The 18,004-nt window shown below is 33.0% G+C and overlaps 3 protein-coding genes across 6 annotated transcripts; 2 read left to right on the top strand and 1 right to left on the bottom strand.

Annotated features, from left to right (window-relative positions):
• Positions 1 to 381: 381 nt before the first annotated feature.
• On the bottom strand, positions 382 to 4,555 carry LOC130644747 (charged multivesicular body protein 1b-like). The gene is made up of 10 exons (XM_057450473.1): positions 4,267 to 4,555; positions 4,128 to 4,147; positions 3,740 to 3,817; positions 3,371 to 3,439; positions 3,203 to 3,280; positions 2,422 to 2,490; positions 1,924 to 2,031; positions 1,627 to 1,670; positions 1,424 to 1,508; positions 382 to 682 (listed from the first exon to the last, which is right to left on the bottom strand). Exons 1-10 carry the CDS (start codon positions 4,292 to 4,294, stop codon positions 644 to 646), a joined length of 618 nt encoding a protein of 205 aa, XP_057306456.1. The 5' UTR covers positions 4,295 to 4,555; the 3' UTR covers positions 382 to 643.
• A 1,315-nt stretch (positions 4,556 to 5,870) lies between these two features.
• On the top strand, positions 5,871 to 9,084 carry LOC130644748 (cystatin-A-like). The gene is made up of 5 exons (XM_057450474.1): positions 5,871 to 5,962; positions 6,229 to 6,261; positions 7,872 to 7,960; positions 8,279 to 8,380; positions 8,763 to 9,084. The coding sequence occupies exons 3-5, from the start codon at positions 7,895 to 7,897 to the stop codon at positions 8,889 to 8,891; spliced, it is 297 nt and encodes a 98-aa protein (XP_057306457.1). The 5' UTR covers positions 5,871 to 5,962; positions 6,229 to 6,261; positions 7,872 to 7,894; the 3' UTR covers positions 8,892 to 9,084.
• A 747-nt stretch (positions 9,085 to 9,831) lies between these two features.
• Positions 9,832 to 16,753, top strand: LOC130644746 (low density lipoprotein receptor adapter protein 1-like). 4 transcript variants are annotated; one of them, XM_057450471.1, is made up of 11 exons: positions 9,832 to 9,852; positions 12,989 to 13,112; positions 13,311 to 13,375; positions 14,236 to 14,322; positions 14,446 to 14,526; positions 14,842 to 14,870; positions 15,012 to 15,126; positions 15,276 to 15,335; positions 15,543 to 15,728; positions 15,976 to 16,034; positions 16,379 to 16,753. In XM_057450471.1, the coding sequence occupies exons 2-11, from the start codon at positions 13,025 to 13,027 to the stop codon at positions 16,632 to 16,634; spliced, it is 1,026 nt and encodes a 341-aa protein (XP_057306454.1). In that variant the 5' UTR covers positions 9,832 to 9,852; positions 12,989 to 13,024; the 3' UTR covers positions 16,635 to 16,753. The 4 variants fall into 4 exon arrangements, with proteins under 4 accessions (XP_057306454.1, XP_057306451.1, XP_057306453.1 ...); XM_057450468.1 differs by lacking the exon at positions 9,832 to 9,852 and adding an exon at positions 11,306 to 11,995; XM_057450470.1 differs by lacking the exon at positions 9,832 to 9,852 and adding an exon at positions 12,378 to 12,472.
• Positions 16,754 to 18,004: the final 1,251 nt, after the last annotated feature.

Here is an 18,004-nt window from a genome sequence, read left to right as displayed (position 1 = left end):
AGCTTACAGTGTGGTCTGTTGTGAATTATCAGTCTGCGAAATACACAATTTTACGGCCTACAGGCTCAGTTAGGAGGATAAAAAAAATATTAGGAAATAAAATCTAAACATTTTAAATTTGGTATGCAGAGCTTAAAAAAAAACAAAGAAATTTGACTAAATTTTAGCAGATTTTGCAGAGAAGTAATTAAGAATCGTGGAGTCGAACCAGAAATCTAATTTCGAACAAATGAGGCTAATTCACTTAAATCTTCTTTTACGTCAACTTTAAGCCGCGAACAATTCAGGAAAATTTCCAATCTCTAACTATGAAACACTACGAGAACACACATGGATGATCATTGTGCGCAACAATCGGGAATACGTAAAAAAAGATACGAATTTGACATAATTCATTTCATAGTCACGTGTAAAACTATTTACATTATGAAAAATTATTAGAAATAAAACTTTTAATTTCCGCGTGCTTTCTAAACGCAGAGAATAGATTACTGCTTAACAGTATACCAACAATTTTTAAAAAATACATTATACAATTTTTTTTAATGGGTGCGAACAACCAAGAAGTTCAAGGAATATTTTGTGTTTCCGTTACACATGTACATGGACAAATGCTGTTGATGTAAGACCGATAATTACGAGATCATTGTCGTAACTTCGCTAATCGTGCCGATAATTCGTCCTAAAAATAAATCAAATATCACCGAAGTTTAATTTCAAGTGAGAAGACGTTGTTCAAAATTTTTATTAAGCGCGAAATTACCTTATCACAGGAAATTAACTTTTTGTGTTATTTAAGACATATACCATGTTATAACTCTTGTTTAAAGCAACACAAAATCGAATTCTGAAGTTGTCCAAACAATAATTAAATTGGATCGAATGCTCTCCAATTTAAAGCTTACCTCCCGCGAAAAAAATAAGTTAATTTAAGTTTTATAAGAATTTCTATATTTCTTTGAAAAAAAAAAGGTGCAAAGTCAATTTATAGACATACATGCGAATGCGACGTATTTGAAATCCAGAGAAAAACACTATACAGTGAGAAAATATTTGGAAAATGCATGAATTGTGCATCATAAAATTTTTACAAAAGGTATTGAGGAGGCATCTCTACCTTTTGTTTCATTTGTGGAAAATTGAGAAGGATTTTCAATTTGTAAAAGATTTGAGGAGATTGAGCTTTGAGGAGGCGTAAGAAGACTTTCTGCACAACACAATCAGTCCGTATTTTGTCTTAATTTTTTATTAGAACGTCGTATTTTATGATTGCCATAAATCGCATGTACCTTGATTTCCTCAGTTGTCAATAAGGCGATTTGTTCATTTCCCACAATAATCCTTATAGTTCTTCAGCACAAAAATCAATACGGCAAATGTTAGTAGAATTAATACGATAAGATAGAAATTTATAATTTAATACCTGTTCTTGTGATGCGCTAGTGGCGGCGGAAGCCGAACCAATAGCACCACCTTCACTTTGTGGCATTTCCATATTCAATTCAAGTCTAAACGAAAGTTTGAGCATTTTAAGCACAAAACAAGACACAAGATAAGAAAGGCAGTTGTTGTAAATAACTTTCGAACAATTTGAACACTGCATTGATAAGTATATGTTCAACCTACCCATGCTCATCAGCCACTTCGTGTAATAAATTATCAACTTGTCCCTAAAAATTTAACGTTTTATTTTAATAGCTTCATCAAAAGGGGTCATACATACATACAAAAAATACAAAACGAGCTGTTGACTTCAGCACTGTTACTTGAAGTAAGAGTGCTGAAATCAATCGCGAGGATACACTCAAATTCGTTCAGACAAGAAATCAGAAGAACTTGCATAGAATAACAGGTGGTCCAATTAAGCAGCATTAAAATTAACGCATGCGCACTACTTATAACAAACAATATATTATGACTTACTTGAGGTACGGTCAGCGTGGTCGATGCGCTCATTGTTTCATCCATCACTTGTGTCTGTACATCCAACTGTTCGAATTGTCTTTCGAATTTATCCATCATAGCCGAAACCTGAACATCATAGGCAAAAAAGCAATGTCAAGAAGCTTCTAAGTTGATAAAAAGTTGCTACGTTTGCAGATGTATAAAGGAGATGGTTCCTTGATTAATTAAGATAATTTCACTTTAGATTTGACATACGTAAAATCCGGTTTCCGGTCGGGTTAATGTTTTTTACTATATTCGTGGAGAAGAATTATTTATTGTTGCCTTTTTTATCCTTTTTTAAGATATAGAAATACACCAAGTCCTCTCTGTAGCAATATGTTAGAAGCTATCTCACAGTATGAGTATTTGGAAGGAAGAAGACTGGAGGAGGTGATGCGGAGAATTGGTGCATAGTAAATTATATAATCGTTAGGATAAACTTCACAAAGTCAAACATTAAGCTAGTCAGTTTACCTTTTCCAAGTCCATTGATTTCAAAGCAGAATCCATTGACTTTACAACACTTGACATGGAACCGGTAACCTAGTAAAATTCCAAAAAAGTATTTACATTTGTTTCTACATATCAATACAAGTCAAATATAGTATCAATTTTCAGGGTAGTTAAAAGAAGGTTCAAAGTAACTATTAAAAAAAGGATTTCTCAAACATGGCAGGACACTACGAAGATAAATAACTCCTATAAAGATTTTTAGATATTTGTTATCCTGACATGCTATTCGACAGAATCAATCTCACAAAAATGAATTTTGCATTTTTTTAAAAAAATATTACTATAAGTTAATCAATTTTTTTAAGGGGGGAGGAGATCTTAGCTTAGTAAGGGTTAAAAGTAACTTTAGCCGTCAAGTTGCTTATTTGGTTGCTCAGCACATTTTTTTTGCAAATACAGCTGACATCGTGAACCCTTCCCTGACTTCTTGGATTGTGGATCTTTTAAGATTTACCTTTCAGGTTAATGGAACAGTATTAAAATTTAAACCTATTCTATTATTCTAAGCACACTATAGTTACACATTAAACATCTTGTCACAGTCCAACTAGAAAAGAAAAGTTGTTAAGCTTTTACGGATGTGAGCTCTGAAGGTTTTTATAGCAATTTCCTAATATTTAGCCCAATTTGACATCTAGACTTTTTAGAGCAACTGGGTTGCTAATAAAAACACAATTTTTTACTGTACATACTCAGAAATGAAGTTTTTACTGTGCATTTTTTTCTTAATAACATTTCATACCTGTTTCATAGTGACTGCTGTTTGAACTCTTTGAGACACAGCATCAACTCGAGAGCTAAGTTTTAAAAAATGTAACGCCTAAAAAAATTCATAAACCAACCATGTTAAGAAGATCAAAAAATGGTCTCCTAAAGAAAAGACGAAATTACTATAAAATCGTTCACTTACTTGGTTTTTTTGTCTGATGGAGTTTTCAGCATATATTCTTGCACCTTCTAAATTGCCTTTTTGTATAGCCTAAGAAAAATTCTTTAAATTATTTACCCAGGATAGCCTCTTCAGCTCCTATTGGTACTGTTATCAAAGAAGGTCCTAATAAGGGGTCCTAGCGCATTTAAAGCTTCCATTCAGTAATCGCATAAGTAGACAACCGTCTAAGGTATCAATCCCATTATCATGTTGAGTGCGAAGCATTGTAGAAATAATAATAAGTAGCATCACAGTTGAAATCATCAGTGACATAGGTGGTATATATAACCAAACTATTTGTCACATTGCTGGGAGGAAGTTTTTTTCAAACAGAATAAAAAAATATACTTTTTTTAATTTTGCTTTTTCTGCCTTTTCTTCTTTTTCACATTTTTTCGAACTTCTTTCTAGATTTTTTGCAGCAAACTAAAAGGATATAAAAAAAAGTTAAAATTAAGATGAATAATCAGTAATCAATAATGAATAATTACATGACTAACTTAGTATATGTTTACCAGGTTAAACTCTAGCAAAGTTAAATAACTATAACTTAAGTGATTTTGATTTTTAGCTGAAATCACCCTTTTTTCACCACAACCTCTTTCTATTTTTGTATCTCACAAAAATAGGTAAATGTCTCAAGAAACAGTGTATACATATTGAAAGAAGTACAGAAAGTTGTGCCACCATCAACAAACATAGATAAAAAAACATATTAAGAAAAATAAAAACTCACCCTTAAATTAAACAGTTGTTCTGAAAAAAATAGTTAAGCTTAAAATATTTATAGGTTTGTTGACAAATCAAGGATTGTAACATCTGATAGAAAAGAAAGTTCAAATAAAATTTTACAGAAGTTCACATGAAAAGGATACTTTCTAAATTATTTCCTCCACCAAACATGACTTTGCAATGGCGAATGTTTATATATGTAAATAACTGTTCTGTTTCTATGGATAAACTCAATATATATATATACTATCAGTGTCCTGTGAAAAATCCACCGTTTCACCCATCCTTTTTATAGAGTATGACCTGTTTTCATTTAGAACAGTGTGTCGGTTGTTGTGTCTAGCTGACCTTGCAAACATTCAACTTTAGTCTTGAAGTGCTTATAGACTGGTCCATGTTATGAAAGTCCCTATAAATCTCAAGATCAAGTTTTTTAAAATGCAAGAGTAACTTGACGATAGTAAGGCACGGGGGGGGGGGGGGCTACTCGCCAGAAATGCCACAAAAACCACACTGTTGGAGACTGTTGACGACTTCCAGCAATTTAAAAAAACTTAAAATTTCGCCCGGAGAAACTTAAAACAACATTTTTTAAAAAATTTATTACCATATAATTTATTCTTTTAATGTCGAGCAGTGGTAGGAAGAGTTCTGAAAAAACTGTTTTTTATATCATTTATTCTCTACACATCTGTAATAAATTCCACAAATAATAAATTGAGAGTACAATGACAAAATAGCACCTTCCTTCTTCTCGACAAAATTCACAACAAAATTAGCTCACATGTGTTGCATTTCGGGTGCAATTCGGACAGGCCTGGGCTTTTCTCAGCAGTTACGGACAAAAACCTTGAAAAAAACCTCAAAAAACCTTCCGTTTTCGGCAAAAGAGGGTGCCGATGAGCTGCAAACGCCCGCATATAAAAGGGCAAGTACGGGCGACTTTTTGAATTAAATTGGGGGTTGTCCTCCAAACACGCCCGCACTTCTCAAACTCGCCCGGAGCATTCGCGAAATAAATTCCTTGTATACCATTTGGACGATAGTTGGAAGAAGGCGCTTCAAGATAAAGGTGTTAATAAAGTTTATATATTAGTTATTTATCAAGTAAATCTTATAAACTATCAAAAACATCAAAAACTTTGCTACCACATAGTAAGTTTATTTTAATTTTTATAGTTTTTGGAATCATTAGTGTCTGTTTATCTTTTCTTTATCAGGCATTGTGCGGGTCTATGCGGAGTTTTTCGGGCAAATAATTGATTTTTTTTCAAAACGTTGAACTTGCCCGAAAACGCTGGCACTTTTACGGTTTATCGGCAGCCCCGTCTCTGTTTTAGAGAAGAGACTGCAGATATTGTTTTACTGAAATACTGAAATTATAAACTGGTGTAGCTAGATATGGATACTATTACTGCTGGCTAGCTACAAACTAGCCAGCTATATAGTTTTGCAAATTAATATAAGTTTAATATAAGTTAATTCCCCAGCACATTGTCCTTGATTGTTTCACTTTTTGGTATATAGTATACCACTTTTAAAATGTGAAATACATATCTAAATACCTAGTGCGGTTTCCAACAAAACATGTATGATATTCAACAAATGTACCAAATATTTTTACTCACTCCCTTCCGTGCTTTAGTTTAGTTTACTCATCTCACAAACAATATTATCGCTGACAATGTTTTTTTTAAAAGCTACCATTTCCCTTGCATGACATGCGCAGCAGGGACAAATAATTACGTAATGGCCTTCTTATAAGGTTGCCCAATTTGTAATCACCGTGTATGAAAAATCAAATCGGATCCGGAACAGGCGTCGAGATTGTGCAGCTAGGTTTGCAGATTTTGCTAGCTAGTAATATTTTAAATTAATTGTGCACTGCAAAGGGTTATCTTAAGAAGAGGAAAAAACAGCACTGTAGTATTACTAATGTAATATGTAACCACTTTTTGAGCTTAAATAAGATGTTAGATCTGAGAGCTACTCACCAGAGTGTAGCTAGCTAGCTAGCTAGCTAACTAAAAAAAATCGTTAATTACATTTTCAGCTGTAGCTAACTATAAAGCAGTAATATTTGTGACCATAGATTCTCCTTTTAGGGTGGGAAGTGTTTGCGACCTCATCTAGGGCAGGTATTATTGTATTTTATAGATATTTAACATATTTGTAGCCATGAATTATCTCGGCCTCCTTTGCGAGACCATCACAATAATTCCAGCCTCCCTTTTAACAGTTAGCCTTCATACAATATTAAGGGGACAAACTGGCTACTTCTCTGCATGGTGTGGCTCCAAACTTTTATTCACAACTACAATAAAAAATATGGGTCTGTATTTTTTCTTACTTTTACAAGAAGTATATACTTGGGTAACATGGGCTTAATTTTTGGAGATTTATTGTAGTCATTTACTTCACTCTTTACCAAGAATTGGGTCTGGCTCAATTTTTTGGAATTCGTGAAAGAGAATTATTTCGCACTTTAGAAAATAAGTATTTTGAACACGAAAGAGAAGTTTTCAGATGAAAAAAGAAAAGTGTTTTGACTGTGAAGAGAAGTGTTTTTATTAAGAAACAAATAGGGTTCCAATTAGAAAAGTAAAGTCAATTTGCAAAAATTTCAGCACTGTAACGAAGTAAACCAACATCTAGATGTGGCCAAGAAACGCTGTAGATCAATTACCATTGGCTTCTTTATTAGTAGCTACAAAGCTAATTGTGCTGAAAATAAGAACACTGATTTAGTGTTAAAAACACTTTCGAACTACCTGTTCTATTCTAATTTTATTTTTTTTATTTTTGCATGCAACTTTACATTATAAGAAGTGAATAATATTAATTGAACTGTTTCCCAATATTAAAACTGAAAACTTTGAAAAAAAAACATTTTGACTTTATAATTTTGTCTAAACAATGGCCTTATAATAAATTAACATGTAAATATTTTACGCAATCATTTATAATGAGATTCGCTTGATAAATAAGGTTTTAATAACAATTTCTTATTTCTTATATGTACAAGTGAAATACGCTAACAGAAAGGGTTATTTCTTCTGGATTGAAATAATTAAGCAAAACTATTAAATGGAAACACAAACAAAAAGAATGAATGATTAATTTGTAATATCGCAAAAATAGACAACGAAGTGATACAAAATTATTCTTTTTTTTTATAAAGTGATTTGCGAAAATGGCATTTTGATTCGCAAATTGCGAACTGCTAATTCGAACCCTGATAAAGTAAGCCGTAGGGGCCATCAAGCATTCTTCGGACTTTAAATAAATTTAAATAAATCAGAAGGCATCAATCTACACTCAACCTCAAATAATGTTTCTGTAAAAAAAATCCACAGGAAAAGACCTTTCTTTACCACAGCCTAGCACCTTTTTTTCTGTTATGCAAATGCTATAGCCGAAGAGCTTACCTTTGAAAGTAAACAAATAACATCACACTAGAGTTAATCTATAAGCTGTGTATGTAAATGAAAAATTATAACATTTTTGATGGTCTTGGATACCTTTAATGTGAAAGCCACTTTGGCTTTTGTGGTTCTTCTTTTCTTTTCTGTTCGGATACAGAACTGTATAAACATTCTGCTTTTTAAGAACTGACAAAAATAAGCCCAATAATTTCACAACAACAAATCAGAAATTTTCTGTGTGCCATTAACATGATATCAATGTGGTGTTGCTTGTGCCCAGACCTTTTTCAAATTACAACATTGTTTTATACATTTCTGTACAGATTTACAGTTTAGTTGTTAAAAAATGAGCTGTGGTGGTATAGGAAAGGCACAACCTGCAACACCAGAAGTACAGAACATTGTTGACAATGTAAGTTGATCATGCCTTTTTCATATCTTTTTCTTAAAAAGAAAAATATTTCCAAAGAATGTTTTTTAGTGATTTTTTTGCTTAATAAATTCTGGCTTGCAAAAGCTACAAACTAAAGTCAAAAAACTCATTTATGCTGCTAATTTAGCTAATTTTGTATGAAGTTAAGTTACTGTTCTTTCGAGTGGTGTTTCATGTAATGTTTGAATATAAATCATTTATATATTGTCAGAAATAAAAAAAAACTTGGAGGAGTGAGATGAATCAAGATAGTAAAAGCTGTTAAGAGCAGTATACAGGTTTCTGTTTGTTTATTAGGTAAAAAGCGATGTCCAGTCAAAGACTAATCAGGTGTTAGATGAATTTACAGCTGTTTCATATGCTACTCAGCTAGTTGCAGGAACTAACTTCTTTATCAAAGTAAGAGTATTCATCTTACATTTTTAGAAAACTACAATTTTAAAATTCACGTGGTCTAGTGGGTTTGTTTGCGTTTACGCAGTTGGGGCAATCACAGATCTAAACCTGCCCACTGCCAGACAGTATGTTAACAATGTACAAACTAACAGTTGCTTGATTTCATGTGTACACTGATAACACTGACCAGTTATTGCTGGAGTTGTGATCCAGTGCATGTCGGATGACTCAGCCATGAGAAGACGTTTGGAACACAACAGGCAAACTTGGTGCTTATCTCTTAAGTTTACAATATCCATGTAGCTATAAGTTTAACACATATGTTACTTAGTTTCGCATATACATTTAATTATTTTACGTTGCTTATTTTTTTATTTATTTACAGGTTAGGATCGGTTTAGGAAGATTCATACACATCAGAGTCTATCGAACCCTTCCTCACGCTGGTGAAACGTTAGAATTTTCGAGCATGCAAGAAAATAAAAACGAAGATGATGAAATAACTTATTTTTAAATTATTTTTGTGTGTAAAATTGAATGTAGCTTCTTAAAATTCATAACCTCATACCTCATCTTCTCTGCACAACTCTATTACCAGCTCTTTGACAGGTATTCAGCTTTTGTTTAGCACCTTACAAATTCTTACAAAGTTTTGTTCATACATTTAATCTATATATTGAAAAAATAATACAAATCTTCTATAAAAATGTTGTTCTTTTTATATGAGATTGGCCAGATGTTTGTTTTGTGGTCAATCTACATTGAGCATGGGTGGACATAAGTAACTACTGCCAGATTTTAAAAAAGTCAAGAAAAATTATAAGAAATTGAGCATCTGCTTTGGATTTTCTAGTATTTCCAGATGCATGCATTTTTACTTGTTTATATATGAAGTATTTCTGTTACTTGTCTTTCAAAAGTCAAAAACATCGGAGAAAATTTGTCAAAAAATTTTTTGAACTTGTGTAACAGTGAATTAATTTGGTTTCAAAGTACTATGTAAAACTACAAATTCTTTTGTTTTTACTTTTTTTTTTTTTTGTAATCTTCCAAATACTCAGCATGATAATTGACCTCTTATAGCTACTCACTCACTTTCCATATTTAGAAAAAACAGAAACATGGAAAAGGAATAAGTTTTTTGTGACACGCTTTCACAAGCTTTTTGTCCAGTTATGTTGATAAAATTAACTACCAAAACCGGCTTTTCACGGGAGAACAAAAACAGCATAATACTTCGCCTAAAACCATGTTTCCACAACGTTCAAACGTATAAATAAAATTGTTAGATAAATTGGTAAATTTTAAGTATATTGGTTCGTGTACAATAAAAGTATTGTCAAAGTGTTAAAGCCGTGGCGCATTTCTTCGTACACAGGTGTTACAACAAGGTTTTGTAAATAGACTGTTATAAAAAGTATTTTGAAATATTCAGTTTAGAATTTGAATGTTGTGGCTGAAGAAAGTCAAATCTTGTGAGATGTTATAATTTTTTGTTTTGAAGACTTTTTCTTTTTTATACAATTCAATTATTTACTTTTGACAAAGTACACCTCCAAATATTTTTAAAACTTATGTTGAGCGCAAAATACAAGAACACGTAGTTGGATTTTTACTAACTATATATTTACTCTCTCGGTGTATTTTGACTGAGGCTGAATGCTATCTTGTCAGGCTCTCGCCACTGATTTTACTACTAAGACACTAAAACCTTATTGTAACCATAAGAAAAGAGGGGATTAAAAATTTGTTGTTGTTGCTGCGTTGTGTTGTTATTGTTGATGTTGTTGTTGTTGTCATGGATACTGGTACTGATATTTACAAATTTTATTCTTGCTTTCCATTTTCATGGCCAAGGTACAAACATTATTTGCACTTCATCTTCGTCCACAGGGTATCGTGTATCTTTTGTTGACATCGGAACTGTTGAATAAAACGGGAACGAGGTTGACCACAGCTTTAATTAATCACAGTATCATAAGAGAAATATGTTTTAAATAATATATAAAAGAAAGAAATATCGCAGTCTTGAGAATAAAAGATAAGGGTACGTGTGAATTGTTTTTGTTTCTTCTTTTTTCTTTTTTTTCTTTTCAATATTTTATTTAAAAAAAACTTAATTGGAAACACGGAATGTACGAGGCGCTATTCTTTTCGCAATTTTATTTTTTAAGTTTTACAAAATAGTCTCCGTCTTTCTCCTGAGGCATTTGGTTTCCAATTTAGCGTTCCTCGAAACAAAAAGAGAAAAAAAATTGCCTGAATTTATTTAAGGTACCATTCTTGCATTTTGCGTGAAGTTTGTTTTTACGTAAATAAGGGATTATTACAAAACAAATGTGCGTGTTTAAATTCGCGAGAAACCACAACAAACCTGATCAATTTATTACAACCGAATAAAAATTGAACTGTCGAGTTGTCAGATCTCCAGGTTGTACTTTTGATAAAGTTTAATAATCTGTGAGCCAGAAAAGAAATGTGTACGAGGTTGGGCAGTAACAGGAGTGAGACACTGAAATCCTGTGTATCTAACCCTTGGCTCCGTGCTTTGTTTTATCACACAACGGCCCGAACTAACGGTCCAGAAACAACAACCTTGTTACCACGGCTTGTTAGTTTTTACTGTATTAAGCCCAACAAACCTTGAGGACGAAGTTGCAGGAACAAGTATAATTTCAATAGGAATACAAGCTCTTTAGTGTAATTTATTTGGCTGCTGTAGATACGTAGTGTATCACCCTTGCTAGCTTGACTGCCAAACAAGCTTGTTCATCAAAATACGCGATACCATCCTTGCCTTCAAAATGAAGGCAAGGATGGTATCGCGTATAGCTATGTAGTAAATATCGAAGTACCACATCTTTTCCCTCCAGGGTTTTTTTGACCCCCATGAGTGGTTTTATCATTTAGCTATGTAAAATGTCTTAAAATTGCGGTTGGTTGTGACAACTTCTAAAGTGGCGACTATAACCGGAACAGTATTATTTTAAACGATCAGATTTTGTTTAGAAGTTTCCTTGCATCATTTAATATCTTTGTAAGCACTTCCGTATACTATATGTCACTTGCTTGTTTTAAAAAAAGAGTTCACTCATTCTACGTTATGTAACTGTATTCCATATAAGGAGTGAACTCGTGCTAAAACAAAGGTTTATCCGTTAATGTCACCACAGTTGAGCGCCCACGCACCATGAGCTAAAAAGGCAGATACTTTCTCATTTTAAACAAGCAATTTTACATCGTGTGTGTGGGTATGGAAAACGATTACCGACATTACGTCATAATCCTTTAAGTGTGTTTTTGGAACAGAGAAAACAACGTTTTTTGACACAAAATCCTATATAAAAAAACAATTAAAAAATCTCAAAAACATCGATATTAAAACCACTTTCTGTTTTTCGATTGGAAGGAAATCTTCTCTTCTCTTCTTCTTCTCGTGTTATCCGTTCATGGTGATTGCGGTTTCCCTCGCATTATAGTTAATGTCGGTCTGCATGTTATTATTTCATGTAATTAGCTTCCTTTCACCGGCCATATAAAACTTAGTATTAGCATTACCAGTATTGCTCATTCAACGAACGATACCAACTGAACGACTAACTCCTGCTTTTCAATATGGTGAGTTATGTTTTCTGTAATAAAATCTTCATTGAGACCTAATAATACTGTAAGAATATCCTGCGTTGCGTTGCGTTGGTTTATTTATTTATTTTAAGTATTGTATTTTAAAGAATAACATACCACTATATTGTACCTAATTTTTATTAAAAAATAAAAATGTTTTCAAGCAGTGGTATGTAATGAAGGTGACCAATTCTTGTTTACATGACCCTTTACCTGAAGGCGAGTGTTCGCTGTCCCGATGTAGGAAAATATACAATATGCACTGGATACGAGGTTGAAAGATGAGATCAGGGGACCGTAACGTTTTTTATCCCCAGACTCCATAAAAAATATATTGACATATTCTCATTATCACGTGACTTTTACGCGCCAAATACACAAAGGGAGCAAAAATATTTTAGAAACTAGTTATTAGACTGTGGAGAATCACGGAACTGCGCTTGTTTCAACGGCTTGAAGAATTTGTGAGTGGTAGGCAGCTAACTCACGACTAGAAACATCACGAAAGTAAACACGTCGGCTATTTTGACGTCTTCGAATGACGCCATATTTAAAAAGAATTTAACTTTCATTATAAAAAATAACTTATAAACAATAAAAACAAAAGTTTAAAATCAATTTAAATTACACCTTAATGAGAAATCGTGTTCATGTTTGTCGAGTTAAACTTTTTTTGAAAAAATAAACTAGCTGTCTTTACAAAGTTTGTTCATATTGTGGTTGTTTTAAGAAGGTATATAATTACAATGTCAGAATTTTTGTGTTTTTGAATGTTTTTCCTTAAAACGCTGTGGTTTTTGTGTAGAAAGTATCTAGAATTGAATAAAAATATAAACTTTTAATAATCAGGTTTTGTTCGTCGTTTTTAAAATTAACTAAAAACGACACGATTTCTTTCTGTACTAAATGTTTTATGTTTGCTCGACTTGTTAACTAAGATTTTATGTACTAAGCTAAGAGTTTATTCAGGATTATTTTATCATACAGGGTCCAGCTAGACGAAAATCAAGTCTTGGGTTAACCATGGATTCACTTAGAGTAGCAGCTGATAAGTTGAAGAAAAGTCCAAAAGCGATGAAGAAAAAAATTGACGAAGCTCTTAATAAAGACAGTAAGGAAGTTTCTACACCGCAGATGTAAACATCTAGTAGCCTGAAAAATAGTTTTTATATGGACTGTTAAACAAAGGCTTAGCACGCCCTTTCTAAAATTACAACGATTCTTTTACATTTGCTTATCATTTCCTTTCTTAATATTTTTATATTATTCATATTTATATTAAAACTCTGTTTTTGTTATATTTATTTAGAACATTCAGATGACTGGATAAACAATCGGGAAAATGTTCAAAATGGCGTCACTTTCAATGTCAAGGTTAGTTTTCTTTCTCATGAAAGTTTCGAGCGTGATAGATAATCTTTATAGCATTCGTTTACTTCCTAATTGGCTTACTCCGTAATCTTTTAAAATTGCTTTTATTAAATTCTTGCACTCCTCCTTACAGGTTAATATTTAAACACCATATAAAGCATGGCATATACTTTATATGGTGTTTAAACATCCATTATTGACGCTCTCCTTCGCTATTTTGAAACGTAATGATACCTGAATAAATTATACTGGAAGTTAAAGTTCAAATTTGCTTCTGTTTCATAACATCTTCATTAATCTTTTAATGAGCAATATGACGATTTTAGCCTACATACTAATCAATCGCGCTAATTACTCATTTAGTAAGCTTTTTATATGCTAATTATGCTCTCGTTGATGATTTGCTCGATGTCTCAAAGTCACTAGCTATGTGTTTTATAGTAAAAAAATATAATCAAGATTGCAGAGGCGTTCTCAGAAAAAGAGACGAGATTGTCAATTTCTAAGTCCTTTTTTTCGTTGTAAGTGAAAAGAGAGCCTATCCAAGGATTTTTCTTGTTGAAATTTGTGTGTCTAAAATGAACACCAAATCCAGACAGTGTAAAATTACATTAAAATAAGACAAAAATTCACCAATAGAGTATGAAATAACTATTTTTAGTCAAGTAGACCATTTTCCTTTTTCGTACTTTTGGGGTGTGATTGCCTCCCCTTATTGACTAAGCCCCTAGAATGTTTTAGTATCAGGACTATCAGATCATCTTTACAGGTTATATTTCTATTCCAATCCAGAGTTTTTAGATCGACATATCTGTGCTATTAGAGTCTAGTATCAATAATTTTCCCCAATTTTATTTATTCAGGTATTGGGTAAAAGACCTGCGACACATCCTCAAGGTAAAGGATGCACGGATGAAACAGTTGAAGAATTAGTTCAAAAATATAAAAATGTAAGAAATTTATTTTTTTTATAAAGAAACATTGTAAAAGAATGATGAAATTGTCGTTTCATTTTTTATTCTCTAAGGGAATAATACTTTATTATTTCAAACTCAGTATGTTTTTTACTTTAGAAAGGAAAGCATGAAAAACTTCAAAAAGTGTCAATGCGAGTTGACAGTAAGAAAATGATTATTCGTGATCTTCTCACGCATGTAAGTAATCCTATCATAGCCTCGTAGATAAACTTACAATACAAACATTTTCACTTCGCGTTAACGATGTCAAAATAAGGCTTTAAAACGTAATTTTCTGTTGGAAAAACATTTTATTTTATTTTGGGGGGAGGGGGGGGGGGGTGATTTTTGGAGTGAGATTAACAAAAAAATCAAAGTATCTTGAATTGAAAGCTAATTTCAAGTGTCAGATGTTGTAAATCAAGAAGATTTTTTTTGGTGAGAAGCAACTTTGTACCCAGCCTATATTCTACTGTTTTTCACTCTTTTTCACTCTTTTTTCTCTTGTTTCAGGAACTAATAGATGATGTTCAAGTGCACAGGTAAAAAAATATTGTCGTGTTTATTTACGTGTTTCAATCTTAATTTTTTTCGTGTGATCAGTAAGACACCACTGCAGTATCTAAACTTGACTCAAACTCAGAAAGTTAAAAAAATTTATACTGAATTTTTTCTATTACCAGGATTTCATATTGCACTGCCGACCCTCATTATCCCAAAGTGTTTGCGCTTATTGCGCGAGAAAAATTGACCAAGAAACTATACACACACGCGTTTCTCACGAACAGAAAAGCTATGGTGAGTAATTAATCGTAAAACTATCTATCTATGCTGGCAGAAACATTTCTGGCAACGTCATATACAGGCTTTTTTCTGCTTCTAGAAAATAATATCACATTTTTTTTTATGTAGCAATCTTTCTGAACTATTTTTGTTTAATTATGTAGGCCGAGGCCATCGCACTAACAGTAGCTCAAGCGTTTACAATGGCTTACGAAGAATGGGAGGTTTGTCCATACATTTTTTATCCTTGTTCACACGCATTAACCCTGATTTTTTGTTGTCCCAGTATCTTCTTTGACACACCGTTCGTTAGCATAAGTTACTAATGCGGTATCTTGTGAAAAGAGGAATTCGTGGCTGTCATTTGTCAAAAAGGATTGAATATAACACATTATTTTTCCCATTCTCATTGTTTTTTTCTCTTACGACAGGAAAAATCAAAAGAAAGACAAGAGCAAGTAGAGAATGCTCAAGATGCTGATGCAAAAGACCTTTATGGAGATTTGGGGGAAGAAAAACCATCATCAAAAAGTACAAACCCTTTTAAAGCATTTGAGGAAGATGATGGTGAATTTGGTTATGTGTCGAACATGTTGGCGCCAAAAGTAGAAGCCATTGTAAGTACAACTATTTTTGACAAAAACATCCGTCCCGATGAAACTCTTGACAACAATAGTCGTATTTTGTGTGCCTGTTCGCGAGAAAAGCGATGTGCAACGGACACACACGTGTAATGTAAAGACGTCCGTAAACATTTTGTCGAGTTAGTGACTAGTTGTTTGTATTAGTCTACTTGATACTTGACTCGATTAAATAAAAGATATCACTACATTTTTGACTTGTTTACTTTATTACGTCATCTAGGAAATCGTCGAGCCGTGTAGTAATGATTCACCGGATGAAGAACAAGATGAATTTCAAATGTAAGACTTTGATTACAGTTCTATTTATAATGATGACCTCATGGGAAAGCGTTTGACACAATGGAAAACTCCACCAGTTGTCATTTAAACATTTAAATTTTTTCTCTTTTCTTATACTGAAGCCTTTGCATTTGAAATTTCCGTGGTTACTGTTATTTTACAGCTTCTATCACAGGTTTTGTAAGGTTGTTTTATGATTGGAAAAAACTGTAGACGAGGTTGCCTATCTCCATTATTATTCAGCTTGATAAATAATATGATTTCACCTTAAACTTCATATAGCATAAACATTTAAGATCTATGGTTACAGCCAACAAAAAAACATCTTTTTTTATTGCATTTAGGTTAGCAAAATCGAGAAGAAAGGGACTGGACACTGGTTTAGTTCGTAAAGCAACATTCAAAGGGAATATTACAGATTTCTTAGCAGTGAACAACACGCTTACCGACTTAGAACGAGCTCGGTCCACTGAAGATTTATCAGCATCGCCATGGTCATCACCTGCTCCATCTCCGCCCACTGAACGCCCGTTTGAGTTCCGCACAAACGTTCCGCCATCACCAACACCAGCAACATCTGAAAACTTGATTGAATTTTAAAGCTAGAACCTTTTTAACTTGTTGTAATATATAATATTTATTTAAACTTTTGTGTATATTTTTAAACATATTATGGTTTGGGTAAAACATATTTCCGTCATTCACTGACTTACCTTAAATTTAGTTCCGTTCATTTTTATCAGTTGGCTCTTTTTACCCTCTGATGGTGTCTAAGTTACATTGCTCGCTAGAGATTCGTATAAATTTTCTCTAACATGGTAGCCTGCCACACAAGTCGATTGGCGCTTTGTAGTTGGCTTCAAATGAGTTAACAACAGTGCATTTAGAATGTTACCCAGGAATCTAATAGTCACGAAGCAAATGTTCTAGCGTCGACAATAAAGTAGGTTATAGTCAAGAATATATTAATCTTCCAGTTGATTATAAAATATGGAATCGTGAAATTCATGTGATTGCTGAGATCAGCATAAAATCATAGGACCAAGATAGTATAGTGATCGAGCTAAATTAAGGTTGTAAAAAATGTTGATGCCGCGAATCACAAAAAAATCACAAAGAGTTTAGTGGAGTGTTCAGTGACCTCTCAAGAAGATATAGGACACCCAGCAAAAAAGCAAAAAGTAAGAGTTTTTCTATTTTATGTTTATTTGAAGCATGTTAACTTATCATTTTATTAATCAGAAAACGAATCTACCGTCAATTTTATTTCCCAATCTTCTGCGCAAGCAGAGTATGAGAGCGAAGCTCGATAACCCAAAAATCTTTAGCAGTTCATTTCCCAAATCTTATTGAAGGTGACGGACGTGAGCGATTTGTTGGTGTTTGCGATATTAAAACTTCAGCTATGCTAATCCGTGTTTTATTCTTTTTCTAAAGCTAGCTATATTTTATTATTTTTCCATAATTAGTAGAGAATTATATTTATTCCTTCTCTTATATAATTTTATTTATTTACTTCTAGCTATAGATCTAAAATTAATGCTTGAGCTGCAATCAAAATGGCAGACACCTCAGCTCCAAAAGAAGGTGGTGAACCCATAGTGTTAGAAAATGTAGTGGATTTTTTAACTAAGCTCCTTCCAGTCATGCAAAAACAGCAGCTGAAAGCAGTCACAGCCCTAGGAGAAAAATTTTCCACTTCATTGAACAGCCTCTGAACTGATGTTTTAAACAATGATAATAATTTCCATGTGGACCGCAGTGGAGACAATTCTCCTGGTCTAAGTCATGGTGCAGATAAACAAAATGAAGCAAATGCTTCCAAATCTGAGGATCACCCTAGAGAAAGGAACAGATCCAGGTCTTCATCAGCAGAAACTTCTAGCCTCAGTCATGTAGAATCTAGCTCTTCTACTAGGAGGCCTAGTAAAAAAGATGTTGATGCCATAAATACATCAGCATCCAACCAA

Source organism: Hydractinia symbiolongicarpus, chromosome 5 (assembly GCF_029227915.1).
Source record: "Hydractinia symbiolongicarpus strain clone_291-10 chromosome 5, HSymV2.1, whole genome shotgun sequence".
NCBI classification, from domain to species: domain Eukaryota; kingdom Metazoa; phylum Cnidaria; class Hydrozoa; order Anthoathecata; family Hydractiniidae; genus Hydractinia; species Hydractinia symbiolongicarpus.
This window is presented reverse-complemented; position numbering and strand designations above follow the sequence as displayed.